Source organism: Haliotis cracherodii, unplaced genomic scaffold (assembly GCF_022045235.1).
Source record: "Haliotis cracherodii isolate W230 unplaced genomic scaffold, xgHalCrac1.p SCAF_8, whole genome shotgun sequence".
Taxonomy (NCBI): Eukaryota; Metazoa; Mollusca; class Gastropoda; order Lepetellida; family Haliotidae; genus Haliotis; species Haliotis cracherodii.
The window spans coordinates 43,413,192-43,427,926 of record NW_027266341.1 but is presented as its reverse complement, the minus strand read 5'-3'; the positions used below and the strand labels follow the sequence as shown (position 1 = coordinate 43,427,926).

The window sequence follows — 14,735 nt, the reverse complement described above, 5'->3', positions numbered from 1 at the left end:
CTGAAATATTGCCGATGTAACGTTAAATTTCACTCACTCACTCACTCACTCGAACATGAAACTTTCACTGCAATACATTTACTAAATTGCTTTTAAATAAATCAAATCCAGCATACAATTGCTTTCCACCGTCAATATGAAAAACTGTTTCAAACTCTGTCAAACCTGGTTCAACCACTTACAATCAGAATTCAACCACACATTATTGTAGCTAAAATAGATCTACATATTACATCATCTTACCGTCTTCTGTCTTACCTACTTTGTCTTCTCCTCCCTGGCAGATGGTGAAGCCACTAACTCTAACCCAACTCAAAAACTCCGAAACAAATCATTTGGTTTATCAACAAGCACACCACCAACAGTGAACAAAAACATAATTCTCACAGATCCATTATTTCAAGATAATGCCAATCTAGAGCATACTAGATGAATAAATAACCAAAAGATTATGTAAAGTTAAGTGTGGAGTATGGCCACGGCTTTATTCGTGAAATTACAGGGGGATGATATTTTGCATAACCCTGCAGGTTGGGCGAACCAAAATCACTGAATGCCGGCCCGAAGGCAATAGGACAAACAGAAAAACTTGACTCGAGAGGATAAACACATAACGAGTCATCAAAAAGCGAAATGACTTTGATCCCCCCAGGGTACACCAAAGGAGGTCAACCAGCGTGTCATTAAGCAAGCTAGGCCCTCGCGGGTAGCGCTCATCGAAGGCCTCCGGAAATTACTATGCCCAACCCGCAAGTATTACGCCGCGTTGTCACACATGGCGTGGAACGAACCTCACCTCAGTGACTGAATGGAGTCCTGCTGCCGTGACAAAGCAGAACTTAAATTTGGCTTGATACCCCTGTAATCATCCACAACAACCTGAAACAGCAAAACTTCTAGGCAGAAATTGTAACTTACTAACCTTCATAAGGTATATACATTAATCATGTAGCTCAAGACATGTCTGCAATGTAAATATAAACTTTTAAGCTATAATATGGGAGGGTATCGGGAGGGGGAAAAAACAGTTTGCCTGTAATGGCCGCCAAAAGCGAAAGGCAGAGGGGAATTCCTACACATTAAAGGTTTACTTCAGTTATCTCCCTTTGCCATGCTACTAATGTATAACCTGAATAATATCATGGGAGCAGGCCTGTAATGCAAAATTATAGCTTGTAGACCCGAGTTACCTCCCTTAGCCTGCAACATAAATACTATAGTGCACAAATTAAATGATGGGTCACCTATCCCAGGATTGCCCAACTGAAATAAACCATTTTATCCTGTAAAGATAAAATTGATTATTTCAAGATAATGCCAATCTAGAGCATACTAGATGAATAAATAACCAAAAGATTATGTAAAGTTAAGTGTGGAGTATGGCCACGGCTTTATTCGTGAAATTACAGGGGGATGATATTTTGCATAACCCTGCAGGTTGGGCGAACCAAAATCACTGAATGCCGGCCCGAAGGCAATAGGACAAACAGAAAAACTTGACTCGAGAGGATAAACACATAACGAGTCATCAAAAAGCGAAATGACTTTGATCCCCCCAGGGTACACCAAAGGAGGTCAACCAGCGTGTCATTAAGCAAGCTAGGCCCTCGCGGGTAGCGCTCATCGAAGGCCTCCGGAAATTACTATGCCCAACCCGCAAGTATTACGCCACAGGACTGTGTCTATACACAGACCCTCCAATACTTAGCACAGAAAAAGAACTTCACATTTAATTGCCAGTAAACACCTTTGATCGGTCATCCAGAAGGAAGTACTCCAAAGCCTCCTGAAAGGTATTGACAAATATGGAAAGCCCTACATCTGAAAGATGGACACCATCATGCCTGTACATCCCCAAATCCTGAGCCCGAATACCATGCTTTATGGATCGCCCTCCAACCCTTAGCACTGCACTCATGCCTGCTCTATTTAAGCGCTTTCTGGCTTTCTCCACTGATTTGTAATTTGCAGCCATGTGCCAATACTGTCGTGGCAGTAACTCAGACCATACAAAGACTGTGAAAGGAAGTATCTGAGCAAAATATGTGACATCCTCTGTAACATTTTGAACCAAATTCCTAATAGGGGAGCTTACCAGATCATTTGAACCTAAGTGGAGAATTATGACACTTGGAGGAGGTTTCCTTTCAAGCTGGGTCAGCAATAGCTGTCTGAGCTCACTCCAGTGCATCCCTCTCTTGCCAAACCAACTTAAGGTGAAACCCAATTTATGTAAGCCGAGATGCCTCCCTAACTTTAATCTGAAACTCTGCCGCTGAGCCCAATAGACAAATGATGAGCCTACAATCCAAACATCTGTAAAAAAAGACTTAATTAATGCATGAACAATTTTTTTTTTTTTTTATACAACATACAATAACCAAACACCTTGGTAAAGCAGGTAATAACATTATTAGAATGAAATGAAGTAATGAGGAAAACAACATATACATGAATGCATAAAAATGAACAGTATGTGATATTTGATCATGATGATTGTTATGAAGCTGAAGTTAGTTAAGAGGGTTTAGTTAGGACTTGCCCTGTGTAAGAAAGTACATTAATGGAATGAAAGCATAAATATACTGCTCAGAAAGTTCTAATGTAAGAAACGTATGCAGCAGACTGCCAGCGACCCCACTGCTGTATCTTTTCTGCAGGTACACCCATGTCTGCTGCAGAGGAAGCCGCCCCGATTCTGAAGGAATGGGATTTATACAGGGTGGGGTTTAAACCCAGTAGCCTTACACATTTGGAAACAATAGCTGAAAACTGGTACCTAGTGACTGGCTGAATGTCATAATGACAAAACAGGTAAGTTGAACCTGGTGGTCGGACTTCCAAATACTGACAAAGGCAGCTGACAGGGCACATCCTGCTTCCTGGAACGGCGTGTATGTACAGAATTGTACCTTTCCCTCTCTGATCCGTCTTCGAATGCCTGATTTGCACTCTCAAAGCGGTTTTCTCAAGAGAAACATCTTGTAACATTAACGGTCGATCCGAATGCTCACTGTCAGTGTAAACAAGTTCGCCAACCCGGAAAAAGCCGAAAAAACGCTAAAGAGAAGGCAGCCTTAAATAGTATTGCTTCATATGATGAATTGCATATCACTCCTAAAGCCACAGGCATCTGCAGCAAAATCTTGTAAGATATTGGAGCTCTGACATCTACTTTCTTTGTAAGGCGTCTGCTACCTTCAAGCATCTTCCGGACAATGAAATGAACTGATGGATCAGACAAACCTTGTATCTTGTGTTGATAACTTAAGGCTGAGACATGTAGACTAATAGTAGCTGAGGACAAAGATCTTAGTGAAAGATATGAAATGTACTGTATAAGCTGCTCTACCGAGACAGGCCAAACTGCTTGCAAGCCTAAAGCCTGACGGAAGCTAGAAAATGAATGTATTGCACTCATATAGGTCTTCCTGGTACTTGTAGCCAAGGATGCCTTAATCAATCTATGGGACTCAGCTTCAAGATTTTCCAAACTCCTGGTGGCACTGGTGTTGCTTTTCGCTCCGCCTCTGGAGCGAGCTGGTGAAACCTGGAAAACTGGAAACGCGACAGTGAATCAGCTAAATCATTACACTTTCCTTCGATGTATTCTGCCCTAATCGTTATGTTAAGCTCTAAACATCGAAGCACGAGATGACGGACCAATGACATAACATGTTCACACTTTGAAGATAAGGTGTTAATAATTTGTACTACTGCTTGGTTATCAGAGTGGTACAATACTTTCTTATTTGCCAAATATGGACCCCATGTTTCAATGGAAACCACAATAGGAAAGTACTCCAGCAGTGTTATGTTCTGTGTGAAACCAGCTTGTATCCAGCTTCCTGGCCATTTGTCACATGCCCATTTTCCTTGAAAGTATATCCCAAAGCCCAGACCATTGGCCCCTGCACTATCCGTGAAAAGCTGCAGGTGAGTTGAGGACTCCCACCATCTTGATCTCATGACTGAAATCCCATTGAAGTTATCCAGAAATAGCTTCCAAACTGTTAGATCTGCCTTCATAGCTTTGGTTATCCTGATCCTGTGGTGCTTTTTCTTTCCACATGTCGACGAGATGAGGCGTCTCAAAAATGCTCTGCCTGGCGCGACCGCATTACACAAAAAATTTAACACCCCGATCAAGGACTGAATCTCTGTGAGCCTGAGCTTAGAATGTGACAGAGCATGGTTGATCATAAGGGAAGCCTTGTGTATCTTTTCTTGTGGTGCCCTTACACACATATTGATAGAATCTAACTCTAATCCAAGAAAGGTAATCTTTGTTGTAGGTTCAACAGTTTTTTCATGAGCTACCGGCACCCCCAATTGATAACAAATTTGATGAAAAGCATCCATAGAGTCTTTACATTGACAAGTGTCTGCTGGTCCTGCAAACAAGAAATCATCCAAGTAGTGCATTATGTTGCCATGGCCAGACTTCTGGTGTACCGCCCATTCGATGAAGGATGAAAATTTTTCAAATAAGGCACAACTGATCCGACAACCCATCGGGAGACACTTGTCAAAATAAAAGCTGTCACCTAGCTTAAAACCAAGGAGATTAAAATCACTGGGTGAAACAATTAAAAGCCTAAAGGCACTTTTGATATCTGCTTTAGACAGTAAGGTTCCTTTTCCTAAGTCATGAATCATTGACACAGCCTTATCGAATCTTGCATATTCTACTGAACTGATAGACTGGTCAATAAAATCATTAACACTCTGACCTTCTGGATGGGACAAATGGTGGATCAATCTGTACTCTCCTTGAACACTTTTGGGAACCAGACCTATTGGTGATAGTTTCAAATCAGGAAATGGATGAAAATCAAAAGGGCCGGCTATCCTACCTAAAGCTAACTCTTTTTGCACCTTTTGCTGGGCTATTGAGAAATTTTGGTCAATAGATTTAAGATTTTTAACAGTGGTAGTCGGCACTCTCGGTCCTGTATAACAAAGCTTAAAACCTGCCTGAAATCCCTGTATTAGCAGATGCGCCACTTCCTGGTTGGGATAATTTCTTGCCATTTGTTGAAGAACTTGGGGTCTGATTGGGGTTCTGCCTAGTGTATACAAATTTGCCAGATTGTGTTTTGGACAAACAGTTAGATGCAGGGTGGGAATTTCCTCCACATTTGGAGCAGGTGTGTTTGAACTTGCACTTGTCTCGACTGCAATACCTGTAGTTGTAGTCATGGCATGTTGAGTTTCTGTTCGTGTTATGGACACGAAATGACTGGTGATCCTTTCTGGGGAATGAGCCAAAATACTGGGACGGAACTTGCATGTATAACATCCAAAGCTCTACATTGATTGACCCCCATGATTTCTGTGGATTTCTTGCTTGACGCAGCCTGAACTGCTCATCATACGTTCTCCAACCAATCCCAGTATGACGAGATGCCCCCAGACGAATTGTGTTCATGTATTTGAGCATTCCTTGTATATGTTCCGGGTGACTCTTTATAAAAATGCTGATATACACTGTGAATGCAGTTGTCCACTCAGCTATGGTTTCAATCACTTTACCTGAAGCCTTTGGTTTTAGTTCCAAATGACCTTCCGAGTTAAGGAAAATGGCTGATGTACAAGCATAATCTTGTAATTCTCGGTCAGATTTCAGCAGCAATGCAAGATTGATATATTCACCATTACATATCTTTTGTTTGATACTTGAAGGAACGTTAGCCCCCAAATCATCATCACCACATTGTGTCATGGGAGGGGTAAACTCACTCCCGGTGAACAGTATGGGAGGGAAACATGGGGGCTGTGCGTGTGAAGTGACTGACTGTGTTTGTGTACTAAACGGCTGAGTGGGTAAGGAAACCAATTCCGTTATATTATTTGTAACTTTTGGATTAAAGGATATGTCAACAAACTCACCCCCAGACGGTCTAGACCCACTGGCATTTTCACCTGACGAAGTCTGGGAAGGCGCCGTCCTGTCTGTTTGAACTTGACCGCCACTCTGACTGGGTCCACGTGCTGTCGCCAAGTTATCTAGCTGTCCCATCGCTGCTTCGGGCATGCCGGGCGGTGACGACTGCGAAGGGGGCTGTTCCTTCCGTTTCCTCTTCGTGGCCGCTCTTGTCCCACGTGTCGGCCGCTTCCTCATTGGTTTTCCTCTCCCTGACATGCTGCGAAACACTAAAGTATCTGCAGGAACACGAGGAAAAAACAGTTTGCCTGTAATGGCCGCCAAAAGCGAAAGGCAGAGGGGAATTCCTACACATTAAAGGTTTACTTCAGTTATCTCCCTTTGCCATGCTACTAATGTATAACCTGAATAATATCATGGGAGCTGGCCTGTAATGCAAAATTATAGCTTGTAGACCCGAGTTACCTCCCTTAGCCTGCAACATAAATACTATAGTGCACAAATTAAATGATGGGTCACCTATCCCAGGATTGCCCAACTGAAATAAACCATTTTATCCTGTAAAGATAAAATTGATTTTTACAGACAAGTCCAAGGGTGGTGACAAAGTTGCCAAAGATATATTTACAGCTTTAACCTATATTAAACAAAAAAAATCAAATCCTTCACTGATCTTTCTACTGGCCAATATGACATCGTCTCTTGCTGGTTACCAAGTCATGTAGGCATAACAGGTACCTTAAAAGCCGATGCTGCTGCTAAAGCAGCTCTTGACAAACCGGAATCTGCAATTGCAGGGATTCATGTCAAATATCTCTTTTCAGTGTAAGCAGACATCTCAATTTAAGTTACTTGAAAATGTGTGAAGCCAATTTCTGGTGTCCCCCGCCGTGATATTGCTGGAATATTGCTAAAAGCGGCGTAAAACCACACTCACTCACTCACTCACTGTCAATAAGTGAACTAGGTCTCGTCGCTATATGTCTGACACAATGCTGATGCGACGTTCAATTTTAACTCATTCACTCACTCACTATAAAGTCTAAATTCTCGTCTCGATATGACTGAAATATGCCGATGTGACGTTAAATATTAACTCACTCTACCGCACATATCTTTTTACAAGATTGAATGCCTTGATTTATTAAAAGTAGTTTAAAATTCCTACATATTGAAATTTGACATAATATATTAATGCGCACATTTTAGAATAATTAGAAACCGTTTGTTTGGAAAGGAACATACATATTTAGAATGCAACATTGACATTGATAAACGTTACCGGGCTTGTGTGTTTTGGAACAATAATATTGTTCGCCATGGATCGCCAAATATAAAGTTACTACACAGCACAGGATATTAACCATCCCAAATCACACTTGCGTAATGACCTCTCTCTTTCTTGTTCATATAAATAAGACATGTGGCTCAAATACCGTTTGCATCCAATGGCTTTTGATCCTGCGGAGAACCCTTCCCAATGTATATATGCTTAGATATCTTGATGTTAACGTTTGGGCTTTAACGTATGGTAATTTGCATATTTTAGATTTGGTTACCTTTAAATCGTCAAATATTTTGTCATGTTTTGAGCTTGATAGTTTGTCCTACCATGGAATAATTTGTATGGAACGAGCCTTTGTGGATGATTTATATTCTCTTGTCTTGGTAAAAACATACATATTGTCGATGGTAAATTACACTTACAATGTAATACTGAAATTATGCGTAAATATAATCCGTAAATGGTCTCTTGCAAATAGCTCAACAGTTTCAACAGCTACGATTAGCTTTATCTAATTAATAGATGAATTGGACTTTGGATGCTGAGGACATATTTACTATGGATTTGTCGAGAAGAGCGCACTGTCTGAATGTAATATACTTGCTTTTTATCTTGCAGCGTCTTTTGCGTGTATCAAAGCATTTTTCACGCTGAAGAGAGACATACGTTACTACATCATCCAGGTGTACGTTCCAAGTATCCTCATCGTTGTCCTCTCTTGGGTATCCTTTTGGCTGGATCTGGAGTCCATACCTGCTCGCGTCTCACTCGGTGTCCTAACGGTACTCACCCTTAACACACATGGTTCAAATGTTCAAGCCAGTCTCCCCAAGGTGTCATACATCAAGGCCATTGATGTATGGACTGTCACCTGTCTTGTGTTTGTATTTTCAGCCTTATTGGAGTTTGCATATGTGAATGTTTTAACCAGAAGGGGAGAAAAGGAATTGCTTTCTAGACGGAAAAATAATTGTTTCTGTGAACAGAAAATAACGGTGAGTATTTTTTCTTTGTTTTGACAATTAACTATTTTTGGTTTGATTTTCGTACTGCCATAACTCTGTTCTGGGTTAAATGTTGTATACATTGAATACTGGCGTTTAAAAGGATAGACATTTATAAGATGGAAGAAGGAATGTCTACGGTTTCTTGAAGTTTCCAGTTTTTCCAGTGATTGATATTGATGTGGAGAAATGATATTATGAATCACTAAGTTACTAAGTCACTGAGCCTAAATATCGGAGCCGTTAAGTCGCCTTAAATGGTTGGATATGTGACTTCAAGCGTAAGATATTGGGAATTAACTTGTAAATACTAGTAAAGTGGTTGTTGGTCCTGGTATTTTTCTGGATAATGTTGATGTCGCATACTGCCTCAGCTTTGTGTTGATGTCTGAAGAGTTCTTCAGAAATCATATGTAACCGTAGTGACAAAAACATCGTAGACACTTTCAGGTCGATATCCACCAGATGAAAAGAAAACAACACCTATTTTGTCAAATCTGATATGAAATCTGTCCTCTCGGAACCCCTCAACAACAATCCTGATCACCATGTTTCCTGTCAAGAACGAATTTTTCCAAACCAACTTTAATCACTGGCAAAAGAGGACACTTCAAGAAACGACAGACAGCAAGAGACACAAGTAGTATAGGTAGTAGGGGTTCTGCCGCAACCCCACTGGAGCTGGATTTATATACCATACTGCTACTTCAGAGGGAATTTTTTATGCCAAAATGATTATGCGATTCAATGATAGTCATAAGATTAAGTTAAATTGGCTCTAGCTCACCACCACCTACAACCAATCATTGCTTTAGATGAGCCTAAATGGTAATAAAAATTTATTCGTTCATTTTACTAGGAGACCAGACTATATAACTACACTCTTCTTGTAAATTGATAAGAAACAATTGATAACCGTATTTGGTTGGTTTGACATCACTGATATAATAAAAACCTTGTGGTAATTCTCTCCATTTAATAGCTTTTTTTATCTCCATTATTATATATATTTATGTAAGCATTTTTCTAAATGTGATCTAACGATAGTAAGCAATCTATTTTAAATCTCCAACCAGTTCTTTGGTTTTGGCACGGAATAATTGACGCGCTTGTTGCCTCCCCTGTTCTATGAACTTTTTTTTCTCGTCTTCGCTAATACCACTGGTCTTACGAGATTTTGATCGAATCTCCTGCTTCATTGCGTTGTATTTGGTGAGTTCCGACAGCACTAAACGAAACTCATCCTCGGATATCTTACAATCGACCATTGCTGTCGAAATATGATCCTCAATGCTGTTCAACTTTGCTTCGGCGAGTATCTGAATACTATCGTATTTTAATGCTTTCTTTTGTAACCTACGAGAAATGAATTTTATCGCTATTCCTGCCAGTCCCGAGACTCCGGCACCTATTTCCATGCCGAGCACGATAGGCGCGTTGATTATAGTTGATAGTAAACCGACACCCGCTACACCGTGTCCCATGCCAGCTGCTACAAGAGCGGTGTCAACTCCGTCCAGAGCATTCACGGCTCTGCGATACTTTTTATACAATCCAAGTCTCAACTCCCTATCCTTCTCTATTCAATGTTTTATGTCGCTTATTTGATGTAATCGAAATCCATCAACAGTTTCCATCTTTTCAATTGCTTCATCGAGCGCTGGATATAAATTCATAGTGTATATTACGAATATATAATAGTCTTAAATTGGTCTTGCTTAAATGTTTTGAGAGTATACATCAACCTTATCAAATGTATATTATACGGCAAGAATATCTTAGTAAGAGAAATGCTGTCACTTTTAATAATTTGGACCCCCTCGAGGGTTGCAACGGCTGATGCTCCGATATGAATAATACTGCAACGTTGATGCTCGTGTTTCTTGAGCCATTTAATCGATAAACCTGGTAATATTTCGAAGGCATCTTCCGGTACATCTCCGAACAAGACTTCAATAATAAGCGTAGAAATATTAGGTATTGCACTTTAATATCATCGAATTCTGTAACCAAATGTAAACTAACTTTTTTTAAGGCCGGACGACTATATAACATATGACCTGGGTTTTCTGGCAGGGGAGAGACTAACACACTTTTTTGTTTTGATGGGATATAGGCCGCGAGTACGATACCACTATTTATTATCTTAGTTAAATTATGTCCCTTACCCATCATAACATAAGGTGGGGTAATGACGATATTCAATAGCCACTTGATGTTTGCTTCGACCATAGTCCATTTATTCTCACCGTTGAGAATAATATTGTACGAAGTGTTTTTATGGAGTCTACTAACGTCGACATCGCTTAAATCTTCTCGATTACCTGTGAGTGTAACTTCTTTCCGCTTGTATACATTATCGTGTAAGTGTAAAGCGTATAACTTACCATTGGTACCGGGTTTATCGAATCCTTCCATGTCTTCCAGGGCCTGATGCATCAATCATTATTTATAATATGGAGTGTTACACTTAAGTATCCTATATGTACAGGTTGGTGTTTTACATCTAATATAGAAATTTTAAGGTCTGAAATAATACCCAGATTCAATTTTTTATATTGTAATGTTGAGAAAGATTCCATTCTACTGCTATTATATTTTTCATCTTTCACTGGAACACATCTGAGCAGAGTTGAAGGACTTTCTAGTTGAATATTTTCCGTCGTGCTTATTTGATCAAGATGGATACACAACTCTTTATAGGGAACTAAATCGGGTAATTTATCTCCATGCCGTGTTTGGTTGGGTGGTATCAATATGAATATTTTTTCTTCTCCTAATAAAAATCCAAGTGTTTTTGTTAAGTACAGGATAATACCTACTTCCTTTTCTCCTGTGTTCAAAATCAGCATCCCATTCGACTCATTTTGTGTGAGACTAACTCTCAAAGGTTTAAAAATTTCATCATTGAGTGAGCATACGCTGTAATACCCATCAGGTATAAAGTGTTCTTTTTTATTTATTAAGAACGTATAATTATCTCTAGCAATACTTATATTGGTCCACAGCAGGTAATACGTTACGTTGCAGATAGTGACTTCGAGTTGTCCATCCGAGTTATCGATAGTACGAAGCAGTTGAATAGACTGACCATTTGTTATTCCCAGGAGTGTAACATACATATTAAATATACAATGATACTATATCACAACTTAAATATGGAATCAACAATTATTTATAATATGGAGTGTTACACTTAAGTATCCTATATGTACAGGTTGGTGTTTTACATCTAATATAGAAATTTTGAGGACTGAAATAATACCCCCATTTAATTTTTTATATTGTAATGGTGAGAAAGATTCCGTTCTACCGCTATTATATTTTTCATTTTTCACTGGAATAGATCTGAGCAGAGTTGAAGGACTTTCTAGTTGAATATTATCCGTCGTGCTTATTTGATCAAGATGGATACACAACTCTTTATAGGGAACTAAATCGGGCAATTTAACTCCTTGCAATGTTTCATTGGGTGGTATTATTGATTTTTGCCAATCAAATCCAAGTGTGTCTGCTATGCTCGGGTTAAGAATTACTTTTTCTTCTCCAACGCTTAATTTCAGCATCCCATTCGACTCATTTTGTGTGAGACTAGCTCCATTAGGCTTAAAACATTTTTCATTGAGTGAGCATACGCTGTGATACCCATCAGGTATAATGTGCACTTCTCCTTTTATCCATATCTCATTATTACCTCTCACAGTATTTATATTGGTCCACAGCGGGTAATACGTTATATCGCATAGAGCTACTTCGAGTTGTCCATCCAAGTCGATAGTATGAAGCAGTTCAATGGACTGACCATTTGTTATTCCCGGGAGTGTAACATACATATTGAATATACAATGATACTATATTATAACTTAAATATGAAATCAACTTACATTACTAATCAATCGATTATAGTAACTGCCCCTGGTGCTGAATTTTTCGTTAAATTCCCCGATATCTTTAAAAATTACAGGGTCACGGCAACTAGCGATAAAATGGTGCACGATTGGTTTTACAATCCGATGCAATTTTGGCAGAATCAGTTAAACTTTGCCATATGGTGTGCCACAACGGGATGTGGCGTATCTCTTTCTGCTCCAGGATTTGAACTATAAAAGTCTGTTATAACATTTCACGTGTACTATCAGATTAGACGTATACTTAAAGAAATTAGTGCCCCATTACCGTATGATCGACTGTGGAATTCCACAAATAATAATTATGATAGGTCCGCGTATGAGCGTATTTGTCAGGAATTTAATGTTTCTACGAGTAAAGATTGGCGTATTAAAGGAGCAAACCATGGTCTAGGTGTTCCTTACACAGAGGAAAAAATATCCATCAAAGAAGAAAGCGATTATGTATATAAAGTACTTAATAAATTGCCAGTTAATTTTGGTAAGTTGTGGAGTACCAGCAAACTTTACTCAAGAATGTTTGATTATCGTAAAAAAAACGGTGGATGGTATAAAGGCTGGGAACTTTATAGTAACGATTGGAGAGGGGATATTATGAGTTTTAAGAGTGGTTTAATTTATATTGTTACAAAATTTATACAAATGAACGATACCGCAAACGCTTGGAATGAATTTCTTAATGATAAAACGGAAAATAATTATACTAACCCAGGATTTGTAAGAGTTAATGAAACGATAAGAACTTATGTATGGGCAATTCTCGGAGCACAATCGCAAACACGAACGTCCATTCTTGGTTCTGGGACGGCGCTCGATGCACAAAAACAGTTTGTCGCAAACGTGGAGGACGCCATTAATTCACCAGTTGACATACCATCGTCTATAAAGCGTTTTCAAGATGTATTACAGTACGCTCAATCCAAAGTCTCCGAGTAATATGGAACTTAAGATCGGTCAAGTGATAGGCTATAATAATAAAATTGTTATTGCTACCGATCAACAAAAACCAGGTATAAATTCAGATATTAACGTCGAATTAATAATGCACACAATCACAGGCGAAAAACACCAACTATCGCACAACCATCTACTAACGCACAAGTACCCCCACATATTGAGGCTAAAAATCAACAACATATCGATGAAAAAACAGCGCTTGTATTAGGTGGAGTCGCGGTTGGTTTACTCATGATTTGGTTAAATAGTTCTTAATGAACTGATTTGGTTAAATAGTTCTTAGCGGATACGTACAACAGCCATGTGATTGCTACGATCAGTGCCCACAAGTTTTGACTAAGCCAAGTGGTGGTCTTGGCTAATAAATTCAAGAGCCAGGAAACAACACTCCCAATTATACCGGGAAGTGCGGCCGCGGCTTTCTCAGCGATCTTTCCCAGTGCTGAACCTAATGCTTTTAAATGTTTTTTTATCCACTCTTTTATACCATCCGACGTAGGCGGTGATCTGCCACCACCTGTGCCACCGGTTAACGCGAGAGTCAAAGTCGATATAATAAATCCCAACGCGGTTAAAATACTGACAATTGTTATTCCCTGTTCTCTGAACAATGTTTTAATTTTATCGGCCAGTGTAGTGTCATCGTTGAGGACTTGATCGATAGTTTCTCGAATTCTACTGATTTGTGAATGAAGTACCTTTCTATTACTGGAAGCTGCTTCGATGCGGGCCGATCTTTCATCTTGTAAGTTACGCAATCTTTCCGCTACGCGGCGTCTACTGAACTCATCGCCCGCCTGTTCAAGTTTTGTTTCTCATAAGCTATATGCTTGTCGATTTCGGATATCTTGGCCGTATTATTCATGAGTTCTCCCCGCATTGTTTGCATTGCGTTGTCAAGACCTCGTAATTCCCTAATACTAAATTCCGAGGATGGTACCTGTAACGTGGAATTATCGTAATAGGTATCTAAGATTTCTCCGAATCCGTTCGAGGCCACCATCGAGGAAGCCTCCAAATTATCTGTATTATTGAGTTCTTCCCGCACAGTCCTAAGAACCTTAATAGTCTTCGCCTAATTTATCACGAACAGTGTTGATGCCGTGTTTAGTGTATATCGTAGTCAAGGCTAGTACGAGTAGGAGAATTAATAAGTTTAATATGCGGAGAGTCACACAGTCGCAATACCCCATCACTATCTATTGTAAACTTTGAATAGTCACGAACAATAGGACTATCATGTTTAAACCAATTGTAATAATCATCAACGGTTGATTGTAAAAGTTCATCCATAAGATTCGTGCCACCAAAGCTGGTTTCATCAGTACCCTCTTCGATTGTACTAGTATCAGTTATGTTATCTAGATCAAAATCAGTCATTTTTATATTAAACATATGGTTATATAATTTCAATATAACAATGTCTTCGCAATACGGACGCAAGTTAAACCCACAACGCAGACTTCGAGATCCATTAGGGGTCAAAGCAATTCGTCAGTCTGTAACTATAACTAATAACCCTAGTACCATCGATCAGAATCAAACGCTTCTGGTTCGCTTTCCTAATCTCGACGCACACGATGTGTTAGTTCCGGGAACTGTCCGACTAGCATTTACGATTAGTTTGACTTCTACCGACGTTAACAGGGAGCCCGTTCAGAACATAGGTTGTGCTATCGTTAAGAAAATCGCGA

General features: G+C 39.5%; 1 protein-coding gene across 7 annotated transcripts in view; it reads left to right on the top strand.

Annotated features, from left to right (window-relative positions):
• Positions 1-14,735, top strand: part of LOC139450440 (glycine receptor subunit alpha-2-like) — a 302,790-nt gene that overhangs the window by 270,594 nt on the left and 17,461 nt on the right. For 4 of the 7 annotated variants that reach the window (XM_071232142.1, XM_071232140.1, XM_071232141.1 and 1 more), the window contains one exon: positions 7,791-8,167. In XM_071232142.1, the coding sequence (XP_071088243.1) occupies positions 7,791-8,167 (377 nt within the window). Of the gene's footprint in view, positions 1-2,660; positions 2,815-7,790; positions 8,168-14,735 lie in introns of those variants that run through there. The other 3 variants (XM_071232144.1, XR_011652225.1, XR_011652226.1) reach the window with 3 other exon arrangements.